The following is a 16,665-nucleotide window of genomic DNA, read 5'->3' as shown; positions in this document are numbered from 1 at the left end:
TGTACCTAGCTTCTTGGGCTGGAGATTCTGCAGAAAAAGTGTTTACAGCCCTGGGGGTGGGGGAAAGAGGAAGGAACCCAGATGCTACTGACATGTGAGATGCAGAGTGTACATATATTGGACTGCAAAGGGAGCAGCAGTCTATAGCCGCTTACTGAGTGCTATTACTCTGATTAGGTGAGGTAAGATGCTTGCCATAAATGCAAAGCCCCATTTATGTATTTATTTAAAAGCATTTATTTCCCACCCATATCAAGCCTGTTCTGCTGGGTGGGTTGCAATACATAAAATACAAATCAAATACATCCATTCAATACAGATACATTCCCCTAAAAAGTACATAAATAACTAAAAATACAACGTATATCTTCATGGTGCCTTGTCTTCTGACCATTCTACATGGGCAGCCTTCTGGCATGTTGTTTCTGGGATGGAAGTTCAGGGGTAAAGGAAGGGTGAGCCAGCCACCCTCCACTCCCCCCCCCCCCCCTCCACCCACAGAAAGTTAAAATGAGTTCAGGTCTTGATAGATACAGAAGATGGAAGATAAGCAGGACCTGGGACCTGAGCATAAAAAGTTTACTTCTGTATTCTGCGTAAAATGCTAAGAAAACAAGGACTTGTCCTTTCTGGCAGGTAAGTGCAACGTTAGCATGTTTCTCTCTTTCTGTACAGTAAGCTGAACTATGAATGCCACTGTGTTCCTTACAGATATGTAAGTGGAGCTGATTTTGAATGGTTTTAGGACTTCATCTGTTTATGTATGCTACAACTAACTCTTGATTTTACTCCACAGGGGTAGAACCACTGGGGAGGGCTTGGGTGTTGCAGGCAAGGAATCTATGGATGATACCTTATGATGCAAATGTGAGCCAAATCCCTCCCCTGGAAGTAGGTATGTTGAAAAGCAAATTGCCTCCTGCACATGCTGAAGTTCAAATTCAGTCTGAAAATCCTAAATTTTTTTGTCCATTGCTCTCTCTATATATAAATACATTTAAATAGTGTTTTGTAAGAATTTTAAAATGCAATGTTCCACGTTCTAGATGCAGTGAATGAGAAAGCATTACTTGGTAGAGAATGTCTCCCAAGATATAGATATCTGGCAGGAGCTTTGATTGGGGTTGTGTGTTTGTGCACTCTGCAGATCTGAAGTAATGGAACTCAAGAAGTAACCAGCTGTTCATTAAAACAAACACAAAGAAATGTCATGATATTCTCTCTTAACCATCTTCTCGCCGCCTCCAGCTAACCCAAATCCTTTTTATTTGGTAAATTGTTTGCCAAAGTAAAGGCAAACCATTCTTTCCTTTTAGCTGTGCAAGTTCTGCATTTGCTGCTTTTCGGGATTATGAAAATATCGCGGCCCTTGAAATTCCAGAAGTGATCTAATCTGTGAAATCCCTCCTGTTTTTTACCTTCCTTCTCTCTACTTTCTGAGGCCTTTATAACTCAGCCAAGGCGAAGAATGCGCGGAAGTCTAGACCATAGGAAAACCTGCTTCAGTTAACAAGGCTATTGTGGATGGTCTTTTGATAAGAAGCTTGGTACTGCAAGGAATATTACAAGGTTGTTTCATGCTTTCTCCATGAACAAGCTTACTACACAGCGTCATATCTGGGTGATGTCATCCGGTGCTGGCGCAGACCAATTCTCTAGATAGAAAAGCTTTCAGACGATGCGTGGTATTTCCTGTGCTCTGGCCATCGAACATTGTATCCTCAGTCTGTCATCTACTCAGTTGAATGGACTTGCTTTCCCTATGAGTTATAGTTATCGCTACTGCATGTTATTTTACTTACTTTTTCTTTCACTAATACCTCAGTAAAAAATAAAATAAAAATGAAATGGTGAACAAAGGTAAGGCTCCATTTAAAGATTGTTCTAAATCAGCCGAGAAGATAGGGCCACAGGACCTGGTCATGGTTCCTAGAATTGCTGCCACTGCGGATGTATGTCACCAAGTTAAAGGCAGAGCTCTGTAACTTGCACAGAGACAAAAAAAATAAAAGCGCAGAAGAAAAAACTCGTTTCTTCACTATAGAAGTGTGACAATTCAAAAAAAAAGAAAAAAAGCGCTGAGGTGTAAAATAAATCTCAAAAGCATCCTCATACAATTAGCTCTTCTAAAATTGAGGTATACATTAGTACAGATGTCTGAAAAGGTGCAGTTGCATCATTCAAAAACAAAATTGGAAAAATTGCATCAAGAATAATTAGTGCCAAAGAAAATACATGAGGCAAAATTGGATTGGACTCTGCCCATGGTGCCATTAGAAGAAAAGGCACTTGGATACATCAGCATTGGTGCCAGTAACTATTGTGCAGTCAACAGTGGTGCCCCTTATGGTCCTGTCATTGGAGCGATCCATGGTGCCATCCCCTTAGAAGTCACAATCACAAGAATCATTGGATCATATGAAGAAGGCTTCTACATCAGAACTGGAATCGGTTCAAGCTTCAAGTGTCCAAAATATAATAAAGCTGCTTCTGGGAGAAGGTAGACATTTCCTCATTATCCTTACTACTAATAGCAGAACTCAGTATGCATTGTGATAGGGTAGTTCAGAAGTCAGTAGGAAGTCTAAGAAAAAAACGCTCATACAGTCCACCCAATACGTTGTTAGACACTTCTTGTGATCATTGTAAAAGGAAAAGAAAATGTCACCATTCTTCAAAAATCAAATCTCCTCTCATACTACCTCCAGAAAAGAAAACAGCTACTCGTAGAATCTCCCACTACGTGAATCATTCATTAAGAAAATGTGGGAAGATTTTGAGAATTATATGACATGTATACCACCAACTACTCACATACAGTCTTCAAGACCTTCTTCTAAGCATTCTTCTGCAAGGCATTCAGCAACTGATGAGAGAGAAGACATTCTACCACGTTTTGATTCCAAAACAGATGACTGATGTACCTCCAAACTTGTCTCCTGATAATGAAAAATCGCCTTCTCTTCAAGGTCTAACACATCCAGATGTCAAGAAAATGTCAGAGAAAAGTAGCCTTCACCCTACAAGATACTAAATAATCAACAGAAGAGTTTTCAGGGGTACTATATTGCATACAAACTCCCAACAGGATAAAAGCAGTTCCAGTTCATAAATCATTACAAGACTTGGTTACATTTATGGAAAACACCTTATTTGAGACCTCCAGTAGCACATATAATACTGACCTGAAGTATAGAGTACAAAATGTGCCAGGACATGAAAAGCAGCAGTTGCCACACAATTTTATTGTGTGGAGCTAGCTTTAAAAAGAGCGAAAAAATCAAAGGCTTATTCATCGGTGCCACTACCCAAGGACTAGGTTAAAAAAAAAAAATTTTTCAAGCAGCAATGTTAGCAGCACATATAACTTCCCACCAGCTTCAAATGGTATAATACCAATTTAATACACTGGAGAGTTAAGAAATTCAACATTTATAAGAACAAGACCAAGAAAAGATCAAGTTTTATTTGGACGAACTGGAAGAGTACACAAAGCATGAGACTTGCTCAGCTTATGTGTACGATATTTCTTCCCATTCAGCAGGAGTAGCTATAGCAACTAGATGAAAGCCATGGCTAAAAGTATCCAATCTAAGAGAAGACATTTTTGGTAGAATAGCTGACTCTCCATGCCAGGAGACCATCTTTTTGGTTTAAAAGTGCAGGAAACAGTAAATGTCATTAAAGAACATTGTTCTGCAATTCAAACTTTAGTATTAGACTTAACAAAGAAGATTGACATTGAATAATTTTAGATGTCCCTCCAACTTTTATTCAAGTTGGAGATATCCGTACTTTTAAGTTACAGACAAAGATATTACCATCTGACATATCAACATTCTAAGAATCACCAAACTACCAGAGGAAGTGGCAAGGTCCTTGAATCACAGAAGTCTTTGTAACCATCACTTCACAAGATTAGTCAATCCTTTTGATTAACAAGCCCCAAATTTGTACTGTAGGAGGAAAACTACCATACTATTACCATCAATGGCAAAAGATCACAAAAACTTGAGTTCTCTCAATTATAAAACAATATTTTCTAAATTTTTGCATACCCCCACCGTCAGTATCATTCCAGCAACATTAATGCTAAAAGATCTACAAAGCCTTCAAATGGAAATATAATCCCTTTTGCAAAAGAAAGCGATAGGAAAAGTATCAAGAAATCAAGAAAAAAAAAGGATTTTATTCCCAGTACTTTGTAGTACCGAAAAAGACAGAGGGGCTAACAGCCTATTCTAGATCCAAAGAAACTAAACATCCATCTGCGCAAAGAGTAGTTCAAAATGAATTCCCTAGGCACAATGTCATTTCTGGAAAAAGATGATTGGATGACATCCATAGTTTTAGAAGATCCCTATTTGCATATCCCAATCCATGCCAAACACAGAAAATATCTCCGATTTGTAATAATTTAGTAATAATTTAGTATACAGTTCTTCCCTTTGGACTGGCTGCAGCACCAAGTCTTCAAAAATGTTTCATAGTAGTAGCAGTTCACTTAGGGAAAGAGCAGTATGCCCTTAATCTTATCTGGATGACTGGCTTATTTTGAGTCCAGCTTATGAAAGATTAAGATTTATGGGTTGTTTCAAGAACACTGAATCAATTAGACTTCAAAATCAACAAATTAATCTCGTGTGCGACCAGTTCAGATAATAGAATTCAAACACAAAACTGCAAAAAGCCTTTCTACCCAAAGAGTCCAAAACCTGATAAAGGCTGTACTCCATGTAAAAACCAAGAAACTTGCAACTGTGAGGATCTTTATGAAAATGTTTTGACACATGCCAGTGGCAATTCATACAGTACTTTGCACTCATCTGTACATGAGAATTCTGCAATGGACACTCAAAGGTCAGTGGAATTCACATTCCCAACCATTACCTCACAAAATACCAACTCCAAAAGGATCTTCAGTGGTGGTAATGAAGATCAACCTCTGAAGAGTCATCTCCCCTGAAGCAGAACCTGGTGTAGTCCGAAACACGATCGTGTCTGGATTCTCTTTGCGATAGGACCTTTGCTTTCAACGATACAGATGAGTATTTTTCTTAAATATCTGGTTACGTGACTCTTTGCTTTCAATATGTGTCTGAGACTTTTTTTCAAAGTACACAGAGGTAGCATCATTTCTGCAAATATTTGTTTGAGACATTTGAAGTGTTTCAATAAACGTGTGACTTACAAATATTTAGGAAGCGTTTGGCTCCATTTTTTGCCACAATATATCTATGAGGGTTTAAAATACTCCTTTGTGGCAGCTTCAGTTCGTTGACACATAATTTTATATAAAAGAACTCGTTTGAGTCAAAAATCAAAAAACTTAAAATTTGATTAATTATAAATAAAGTAAATGGACCTCTCACTTGTAGTATGTTTGAACAGCCAAACTCATTGAGTTGTAGGTCCTACAAATGAATGTATTTGGCACTGCATAAGTGGTTATAATTTTACTGTGAATTAATTTAACCAGTGAAACCCATTTTTTGACATGTGTTCAGTGTGTGAGGGTTCTGGAATACGTTGGGTAATAGGGCTTATTTTGTGTAATTCTAAAGCAAAACAGGATCAAGAAATCAAGATTCTGATAACTCCATTTTGACCCAGACAGATTTGGTTTCCACCATTGCTTCAGATGTTGTCCAGCCATATATGTCATCTTCAGATCCCAGACATTGTATTTTCCACAGATAAGCAGGTTGAATTAGCCATGTATTCTGGAGATTGTCCTCTAGGTGGTTGAGCTCTGTGTACCTGCTTGCTTATATAACCAGTGCATGGTGCACATTGAGGCTCCTCTTTCTTCCTAAAGTTTCGTCATTGTTTTTTCACTAGGTACACCGAAGCTTGCGATACCCCTCTAGGTCCTGCATTTCCAACATCAGAGGGAGGAGTGCTGCAGTGACATCGGGTCGGCCTTGGATCCACTCAGGGCCTAGATACAGGCCTCATGGAGGCCTAAATACTGCAGTGCCCAGGGAAACTGACCTGAAAGCACCTTTTTGGAGGGGAAGCAGCAGGAGCAACCCTCCTCTGGGACCCTGACTGGGCTACCCGAGAGCAGGGACTGGGACTCCCTCCCCAGAGGAGCTACCCAGCGACATGGGTCGGCCTCACCTGAGTGGCCGGAGCATTGTTGATTACCGACACCGGTGTCATTCAAGCGTCGAAGCCAGCGCATCAACGCCGACGCATCGAAGCTGGCGAGTCGAGACTAGCGCATTGACGCATCAAAACACCGGCGTATTGCAGCAAGCCCAACGCACTGAGCTACCAACACCAGCGCAACAAGGCATTGACGCCGCCACATTGGGCTCCCAGGAAAGCTCTGCTGGTAGTCCAATGTGCATTGCTGTGCCCTGGAATGGAACAGTCGGGGAAGTTCCTAGGAAAATCTGGCAAGCAGCTATCCAGGAAGGCTAAGTGCAGAAGACAATGTCTATAACTGTCTTTCACAAGTCCTGGGGTTCCACAGGTGGTCTTGCCCTGCGACAGACAGCAGTAGTGTATCTTGGGCAATATAGTTGGAATAACTGGGTGATGCCGGTTTGTCACGCAAACGCGGACACCAGGGCATCAAGTTCTCTTGAGCCTCACCGGGAGATCCGCAGGATAGGACATGCTCTGCTTTCCGGATAAACAAGGTCAACCGCCCCATCCCAGCTTCCAAAGGCGTTCATTATGGGAGAAGTCGACCTGGATGCAGCCCCAGTTTCAGGTGATGGTCCTGGGATAATCTCTCTGAGGTTCAGGGCATGCCTGCCCACCCTTCTTGAGCAGAGCTTTAAAGAAGAAGCAAGAGCCCGGGGGGAAGAGGGCATGAGTGGGCTACCAATGTGTGGGAAACACCTGACTCGATTATCTAGCTGAAGCATTGCCTCCTGGGGACCCCCCAGGCAGAAATAGAAGCTACCTCAGGGGCATGCGGAGGAATCGAGACATCAGCAAAGCAGCTGGATATCTTTTGCAGATAAACCTCAGATGATGAAAGCACAGGGCTGCGGCTGACAGCGCAGTGTATGACCCAACAGAGACTCTCAGACACCGCCAGGAGCAATGCTTGCAGCAGCCTCAGCCAAAAAACCTCCAGAATACTCTAACAGTGCTGCATCTGTAGAATCCCTGTTTCCTAATGGAACTGGATTGATTTGGTTTCCCATACCGCCTCATTCCTAAGAGATCGGAAGGCCCATCGCCAGGCGGAAGTTGGAAGACTCTTTCCAACCCATTCTGACTAGTGACAACTCAAGGGGCGGGGTATGAGCTGACCTTAGAGATCCATACTCTTGCAGTCTTGCCTGCAGTTTCAACCGGCAGTGTTTTTCACGCCAGGCACATAGAGCTGCTGATTCAGCACCTTCAACATCCAGAGAGAATTATAGGAGTACCCAAACTGTTATCACTGTTAATGGGAAGGAGAAGAATAATTTACAAGTGCTCAGCAGGACTATGACCTGCCTCGAGCCTCAGGATGCTCAGTGGTGGTTCAGTGTTTCCCCTCAAATTCATCATATCTCAGGTACGACCCAATAACTTGTGGGAACCAATGATCAGAGTGGGAACTTATATGCGCATATTCAACCACCATATCTGTTTACAGGACTTTCACAGTTGGGCTAAGGAGCATCATGTTCAAGACAGCACACATTTCTGGGTTCTTGTTGTTCCAGCGCCCTTATTAAATATCTATCGAGGGGAGTAACCCCATCTCAAAAAAAAAAAAGGAAACCCTTCTCTGCAGCAACAAGAAGCGGGTTACATAGAGTCCATTCCTCGGCAACACAGCCTACAGGCCACTTTCAGATAAGGATTGATCATCAGTTGAATGACAAATTCAGTTTTCATGATGTCTGCGGCCACAATCACGAATTGATGACATTGGGGGCTTGAATGTTCGCCCACACCTCCTGTCATATGAAACAATGCCGATGCATACATGAACCATCAGAAAGTAGTGTGCATCAGGAACAGGGTGCCTATTGCACCCCAACAAGCTCACCTCACCATTACAGGAAACGCAAGAGTAGACAATACCAACAGAATGTTGGGATGATCCTATCTCACCCACCTGTCAACTCGAACCTGGCTGTTGTGGGATAGGTTCCTTCCCAGCCTTATGTGCCCCCTTTCATGTCGCACAGTGTGGAATCTGAAAGGGTAGTACTAATGTACCTAAACTTACCACAACTAATCCAAAACGTCCTGGTACACTCCAGGATAGTCACCAACAGGAAGAATTATCAAACCAAGTGGGCCAGATATTCAGAGTTGTGCAGAGAATGAAGTTGATCCTTTCTCCTGCCGCCCCCCCCCCCCCCCCCCTCCGGAACGCCTATGGAATACCTTCACACATTGTATTAGATGGGGCCAACAGCATCCGCTAGAGTACATGTTGGCGCCATTGCAGCTTACCACTTCCCCTTGAGGGTGTGCCCCAGTGTCATGCCATCCGTCAATTTCCAGGTTCAGGAAGGGCATTTGCAGCTATGCCCACCAATCCAAATACCACCGGTGCCGAGGGATCTCAACTCACTTCTGGAGCAGCTGAGGCTACTGCCCTTTGAACCCATGGACAGTACCATTTGTGGTACCTTCATGGGAAGTGTGCTCCTTGGTGGCTTCAGCACCAGCAAGGAGAGTTGGCAAGCTGCAAGCGCTAATTCATCATTTACACTGATGAAGAAACATTAAGAACACACCCTTCCCTCCTTCCAAAAGTGGTTTCAGTGTTCCAGCTTAACCAGATATTCAACCTGTTTCCGAAGCCGCACAAAACCGAAGAAGAAAGACGGCTTCACACATTGGGCTGTAAATGTGCCTTGGCTTACTACAGATCCATACACACTCGGAGCCCAGAGCTTCTCAACTTTCTCAACTTTCTCAACTCAAATGCTCCTGGACTACCAGTCTCCAAGAGAACCATATCACCTTGGATTTCTCAATGCATCCCATTCTGTTAGAGCAAGAGAGCAGAAACTTTACCTACATCACCAAAGGCTCACTAGGTCAGAGCGATGGTAGCATCCATTGCCCACCTAAACGGAGTACCTATTCAGGACATATGTGAAGCTACCACGTGGTCATCTCTGCATATCATCATCTCACACTAATGCCTTAACCAGCAGACAGTTACAGATGCAGCAGTGGACCGAGCCATTCTTGGTAGGAACATCGAAAGAGACTCTCCACAAAGATGTGACAGGTTGAGTGCACCCTTTAATGAGAGCCACAATGAATTACCATCAATTCCAGAAACTAGGGGATGGCCAACCTGCTAGTTGGGGACTCCCCAGAATACATGATTAATTCAACCTGCTTATCTGCGGGGAAAAAAGCAAGTTTGCTTACCGTAAACGGTATTTTCCGTGGATCGCAGGGTGAATTAGCCATGCTAACCCACCCACCTCCCTGGACAGTCTCCGGAAAGTACAAATGCAAGCTTGGATAGCAGACTGGGAACCATGTGGTTATATACGCAAGCAGATACACAGAGCTTAGCTCTGTGTGCTTTGAGGATCTCCGCCACCTAGAGGACCGGAGGAAGAAAAACCCAGAATACATGGCTAATTCACCAAGCTATCCACAGAAAATAGAGTATACGGTAAGCAAACTTGTTTTTGTAGGATGGAGGACTGCTCCTTCACCACACGTACAAACTCACTCTGACAGTTTGGAGGTTGAATCTCTCATAGTACGGAACCTTCCCTTCTCAGAAGATATCAAAGCAGTTATACAAGAAGAAACTAATGCATAGTTTGGATTTTAGAAGGGTTTTATTTTTCAGAAACTAAATCCATTACAAAGACAATTCAGCTATTTGTACCTTCCAGCAATTCAAAGTTAGGATTTGCCAGTAGGTAAACAAACCTTGTCCAGCTGGATAAGAGAATGCCTGTAACAGAATGAAATTCAATCTACTATTTCCTTACCAGAAAATATAACCATGCTCGAATCTTTTTCACTCAACATGCAATTAAGCTCTGGAATTCGTTGCCAGAGTATGTGGTTAAGGCAGCTAACATAATTGAGTTTTAAAAAGGTTTGGACAGTTTCCTGGAGAAATTCATGAACTATTAATCAAGTTTACTTGGGGAATAGCCACTACTTAGTATCGGCATTGGTAGTATGAGATTTATTTACTGTTTGGGTACTTGTGGCTTGGACTGGCCACTGTTGGAAACAGGATGCTGGGCTTGATTGACCCTCGGTCTGTCCAATATGTCAACTTAGGTTCTTAATTTAAGAGCAAAAGCAGCTTCAATAGCTCTTTTAAATGGAGTCTCACCTTATGAAATCCACAGAGCAGCCACTTGGTCCTCTATATATACTTTTGTGAAACATTGTCTGCATGAGGAGCAAGTGCCAAAAGACTTGGAGAAACAATCCTAAACACATTTAAGATTCATTAACTTCAACTTCCCCATTTAAATTGTGAAGGAGAAAAAAAAAAAAACCCCAGAAAAGTCAGCGCACAACTCTTTCACTTAGCTTGGGAATTTCCAGATGTGAGGCTATGTAATAGTTTTTTCTTTATTCAAATCAACAATCAAATAGTGAGGTAACAATGTTTGGTGGCAAATGCGCGGGAAATACCATGCATGCTCTGAAAGCATTTCTATCTAGGGAATAGGTTTGCACCAACGCCATGGGGTGATGTCACCCAAATATGTGGCTGTATAGTACTGCTGCCCATGGAGAACACCTGTCACAGGAATGCGACTTTGCTTTTCAGATTTTGGTCTTTTGGGATATAAATGGTGCTGTTTGTTTAGATGCTGGATTTAGGCTGCTGGCAAAGCGGATCTTGGTTTTCTGTGCCTTTCACAGCCCCACCTGACTGAGAAATAATCACAAAAATAGCCAAAGAATGTTTTCTAATTCGCTGATGCTCCCCTTCAGTGTTTAGTTGCCTTGTATTACAGTTGAGGGATTGACAGCACTGGGATCAGAAGCCTTTCTCAGGGACCAGACCAGGAAGTGGTGATTAGCTATGAGCTAGTGACTGTGCACAGGGTTAGGCAGTGAACAGCCAGGCTGAAATACTTGCTCAGCTGAGGGAGCTGCTGCTGTAACACCGTAGTAGCCGCCTCCGGTTAAGAGCTTAGGGGCCTTGGCTGTAAGAATTGATTGTCGTGTAAGGGAATATTTAGGGAAATACAGGTGATAGTAATACTTGGGTCTTAGTGGACAGAGAAAGGACTCTGCTTCTCTTATCCCCCCCTCCACATATGCCTCTTCCATATCCGCTAGGTGTCTTTGGGGGGAAACCTACCTTTCTGCTTTTCTATGGCTGGATCATTTCAAATTATCTTCACAAACTCACTAGCAAGAAATCTGTTACCTTCTGTTCTGAGGTTTGTTGAGCCACTTTTGAATTATTTAAGAACAGACTGACTATACTGTTGAAAATATTGAATAGATATGGGGGAAGGGGCTGATGCTGAAACTTTCAGGACCGCTTGCTCTCACAACGGCTGAAAGACTGTCTGGCGCTGTTTTCTGTCAGAAATCTGGGCATGCGTACAATTTGAAGGAATTCAATCTGTTTTTCCACTACTTGCTGTTAAAATGGGAACAAGATGTTTTGTTCCTATTACTGTATGTTAAGTTGCTTTTTAAATGTAGCATATGTCTGTCAGAACATGTTTGTGTGAGCATATATTCAACTGAAAAATGAATTTTTTTTTTTTTAAACTGCTTTCTTAAAACCTTTTTGAAACCGATTGTAGATGCTTTGTGTAAGGTATCTGATGCACATGAGCAGTAAGCCACCTTTTTGGTTTTCTTGTAGTAACTGGGAAAGAAAAACAAACCCATGCTTATTTCATATTGTAGAAATTGGCACATGTAAGAGCTTTGGTTTCCTTGCACCTTGTAATGGAGCCCTTACACATACCTCCTGTACCCATCCCACATGCAGACCAAGTACTGGAGTGGCTCCCTGTAGCTGAGATAGCAGGATGCAGCTCCATGAAAGCTAATTCCCAAGTCATTAGGTATTGGAATAGGAACAGTATTTTGCTTTCAATTGAACAAAATGTTCCCATTAAACCAATAACTTGTTCATGGTCTAGTTTCTGTCCCCTCCCCCCAAGCCAGTTGGGGCTGGGAATGCTGCAGAAGCCGTGCTCACAGGCTCAGGGGGAAGGATCCCAGTGTAGGGGGAACCCCGGGTAAATGAGGATTCGGTTCTGATTGAGGTGGAAGCCTTAAAGGAGCAGGAAGAAACTGCTGAGCCCAAAACAAGGGGACACAATCTAAAGCTTGGTGGTAGTCCTCGCCTATATCCATCAACCTGGCTGCGAGTGAGTTATTTCAGAAGTGAAATTTATTCATGTGCCTTACCCTTCTCTTGTACACTTACTTTTCAGAAGTAGAGTATCTTAATTAGGGTGAGAGAGTTTAAAAGGGGAGAGGGTAGAGAGGCCAAAGGTCCATGGCTGGCATGGCTTCCATCCTTAGTCAGTGGCTGGTGGACTGTATTTGGTGGTGTTGGACTCAGGGCCACATGAGGGCAACTGAAACCTGCTTATGCAGCATGGAAAAGCCTTTAAAGTACCCCAGGTATTATTTAGAGATTTGAAAGCGGTGTAAGAGTGTAGTCCTTCCACAGTGAAGTCTTTGAGAGGGGCTGAAGCTGCTGCACTGGAGAGTGCAGCTGAGCTTCCTTGTACCCAACTTCTAATTTGGGAGAAGATCCCAGGACAGTAACCTTTGGTGTTGAAGTCATTGTAATACATATATGTGTATGTATGGAGATTCTGATTACTATCCCACTACTGCCACCTCCATATACGAATGGGATTTTAATCTGGGTCTCAAATTCCACATTTCTGTGCTCTAGTAGTTTACAGCGCAGTATCGTTCAAGTGGATTACCATTTTCACTTGACCTTGCTCGTGTTAGCATGAAGCTGTTCCCTGGTCATCTGCTTGGCAGTGCAGGGACTGTGCTTTGAAAATGACGTTCCTGTACAAACGTGAAACATTGTGCCAATGTGTTTACATTTGTAACCGAGTCACTAGCTTCTTTTCTGTCATTTTAGTTTGCAGGATCTCTTCCGTGAAGACTACAGGCATCAGTGAAAAATGTAAAAGCTACTTCCGTGCTTTGTGCTTTACTGTTTCATTTTATAATCAAAATTTTCTTAGAGTGAGTTTTATTTTCCTTGTTTAGCATAAATTAGCAGTATCGTTGGAAATAGTCCCGTATGGGTGATACTGTTTGTTATAGCCCCAGTAAACTATCTTTTTAGTAGGAATTTAAATGTAGTCTTTATCACCATTCAATTGCCATGTTTCTACCTGGGAGAAATTTTGCAAGTTAAAAAAGAATGGATTGATTTACTCATGGCTTTTCTTTGATCCTCATAAAAGCTATTTCTCCAGGTGAGTTTTACATAGTTTGTTTTTTGGGGTTTTTTTTTTTAATGTGTTGAGGTGGAGAGAATGGCAGTTCCTCTTTGTTAATATTGGATATCCCAGATCAGACAGTATGTCTGACAACAGATAATTAGACATACAGTTTCAGAAGTGAAACTGAATAATCAATGTAACCATTTTACATTGGACTTAATTAGCCTGTAAATCCAAATTGCTTTGTTCCCTCACTATGTTGCCATCCCTGTATCTGCTTCTTTCATCTATAAGTCCGGTTTACCTTGTTGGGCCAAGTTCATTTCTAAATGTCTGACGTCAGCTGGGAATTGGGAGTTTACACCCTGGAAAAGTCCAGATTGGCCAATCGGAGTGACCAATGGAGACTTGGGCCCTATTCTATCGCTGTAGATTGGGTATGTGAAAAGCTTGAATTCAAACCATTCTGTGTTTGTTATGCAGCGGTGTTAAAATCTAATTGCCTTTACTGTAAAACAGAGTAGTATTGTAGTGGCAGTCATTCAGATTGTGACTGTCATATTTAAATCGTGTGTGCGCATCTTTTAACACCTCCCCCACCCCAACAGAGATGCAACAGAATATTGTAAAATGCACTGGGGTTTGTTTTCTTTGCTGGAGTTTTGGTCTCCTGAGCGTGGAGATGGTGCCTGATTTAGAACATGAACTTGTAGAACTGTGTAGTTGTACGAACATCATCTCGACTTCCGATTGGAGGGGTACAGATTGTGTGCCCATATGACTACCCTGCAAAGCCCGTGAGGAGTTTCCAGAGGATGCGTGGCTGCTGCCGCCTAATATGCCAGAGTCTTCACAGCACCACCGTATTAAGGAAAGGCTCGATCCATCTGTACGAGAGTTCCTTTCCCTAGATAAGGAAACCTGCCGGGAGGAAAGAACTGGTGACAGTGGCCAGTATTTCTTTTTGTGACCTGGATTGCATATAAAAAAAAAAAATGTAACAGAATGGTAAAGTCTGCTTTAGATGGAGAGAGGAATGAGTTTTGCCGAGGGCTGCTTTTGGCAGTTTACAGAATCAGCTGTTTATAGCTTCCTGTAATGTTTTCACAGTAACTGTGTATTAAATGAAAAGGTACACTATTCCCATGCAACTGGATGGCTACTATGAAAATCCAGACATCTCTGGCGCTTGGTCAGCTTGAGGAGATGCAGATGCCGCGTGTTCAGCACCAGCCGGAAGGTAGACTGTGTTGGCCGCTTTACGTATGCAAAAACCAAAGCTGCTGCATCATGACAACCCTGGAGTACCACCTGAATGAACTGCCACCACGTGCTACGTTTTGTACAGAATGTATGGCGTTTTCTTAAAAAAGAAAATGGTGCAGCTGCTTGAGTCAACTCTTCCAGGACTGTGACAACTACTGGAAAGTTTGAGGCGAGAGCAAGGAAAAAGAAATTCTTTCAAGACTTGGCAAGATGCACAAGACCATCTACTGCTGGATGTGGTTTCAAGCTCATTGTAAAAACTGTGATGAACACCAAAAATGTGTAAACTAAGGCTGAAATGTGTAATTTGAAACCGTTTATTGTGTGGAATGCAGTCTGACGTTAAACGGTGGGAACGGCCCTCCTCGCTCCATTTTCGAAGAAACCATCTCTGACAGCTGCAACAAAGAACGATACTAAGGCTTTGCAGAGCTTAAGAGCGTGCCTTCCTCCTTTTTCCTGGATCAGGAGAAGATCCTCTGTACTGTGATGGACTGCTAACAAAAAAAAGCACAGTGCTGGGAAAGAAATGGATCAAGAAAATAGACTGGGAGCAGAGAAACCAGATTGGTGACTGTCCATTCCCCGAGACTGATCACATTGCTTTCCCCCATGCTGTGTTCTTTGAACCACCTAGATGTTTAAATCTCTGTAACCTATGGTTTAAACTTTAGTAATGTGCATCCTGATTGAACAAGCCTTTTCAAAAATAAAAACAAAGTTAATGCATGTAACACTTTGCTTTGAATGATGTGCAAGTTTAGTCTGTTTTCTCTCCATTAATACTTTCATATAATGTCTCTGAAATCTAGCAGAATGTGATTTATAGTTGCTCTCTTTACGGAATCTGTTTCTAATATGGTAAATCCATGTGCACTTTAATGCTTTGAATGAATTTCCATTGAGAATTTTTCAATTTTATGCCAATTCAGCATTCGGTAGTAGGCTTGCAGCCTAGTTTGTATCTTTTGTACTACGAGAGCAAATCCATTAAGAACATCTTAAGATGAACTGGGACTTTTCCAGTTTTTTTCCTCACACAGTGCTTATTCAAAGCAAGCCTGTAACTGTGCATAAATTGCAGTCCAACTGTATATTCTTTAAGCCCTTGGCTCAGAAGGTACTATTCTGACTCACACAGATCTGCTGAGAGAGAACACGAAAGTGCTCGGTACCCTCTTAGTCAAGAAATGGGGAGGGTGGGGATTGATGGTTATTAACCTGATCAGTGGTTTGCAATACGCTGCATGTTAGTACGTGACTGTGTGTTTTGTGACCTGTTTGGGTTGACGTGCTGGGAAATCAGTTGGAAATCCTGAAGTAGGGTGAAGATGACGCAAGATGCACTTATCCAGAGAACACGGACCAGAACTGGGGATTGCAGAAGCTGCTCAGAAGATGTCCACGTTGCTGCTGAGGACCAAGAGATGTGTTTTGAAGACAGATTATTGTAAAGTCGCAAAACTGTGTATTTTGTATAAATTGTATTTGTAATTTCTTGGGCAGACCATTTTCATTACAGCCTGAGACACTCTGAATCGTCCCAGTTCTGACTTACTGTGTTTTTATATATGAAAGGACCATACTGTGTAGAGATTATAAAATAAACCTTGTAATCTGCAACAGAACTACATAATAAAAATCATTTATATGAAAGCATGAAGTCCCGTTCCCCACACACACACACACACACCTACCTACCTACACATTATTAGCTGGGCTTTGGATCAATTCAGTCTTTAAGCAATATCTGTGGCAGGGTTGCCTTGGCAAGTGAATCTGGCATAGAGCACTGATCTCTTGAGCAGTTAGCCACTGTAAAGTTAAAGATCTGTCATGTTGAAAATTGTTAAAATTGTGTTATTGCTGATATTGGAGTGGTGAGCAGATGGGTTAGGCTGTATAAAGAGATTTTAGCTTGAAAACGTGGTTCTGTGCAGGGAATTGTTAGTTGTGTGCCCAAATATATGAACATGAAAATCATTTCTTGCCCTGCAGCTGGCACCAAAGGGTGTACCAGGAGACCTCACTTAATTCA

At 42.2% G+C, this 16,665-nt stretch overlaps 1 protein-coding gene across 1 annotated transcript in view; it reads left to right on the top strand.

The window, feature by feature from the left end:
• LOC115097804 (involucrin-like) overlaps nt 1–15,356 on the top strand; it is a 110,065-nt gene extending 94,709 nt beyond the window's left edge. Inside the window, exons 6-7 of the mRNA XM_029613867.1 lie at nt 797–895; nt 13,052–15,356. Of these exons, the coding sequence (XP_029469727.1) occupies nt 797–860 (64 nt within the window). The 3' untranslated portion in view covers nt 861–895; nt 13,052–15,356. The remainder of the gene's footprint in view (nt 1–796; nt 896–13,051) is intronic.
• The last annotated feature ends 1,309 nt before the right edge of the window (nt 15,357–16,665 follow it).

This window comes from Rhinatrema bivittatum, chromosome 8 (genome assembly GCF_901001135.1).
Source record: "Rhinatrema bivittatum chromosome 8, aRhiBiv1.1, whole genome shotgun sequence".
Taxonomy (NCBI): domain Eukaryota; kingdom Metazoa; phylum Chordata; class Amphibia; order Gymnophiona; family Rhinatrematidae; genus Rhinatrema; species Rhinatrema bivittatum.
This window is presented reverse-complemented; position numbering and strand designations above follow the sequence as displayed.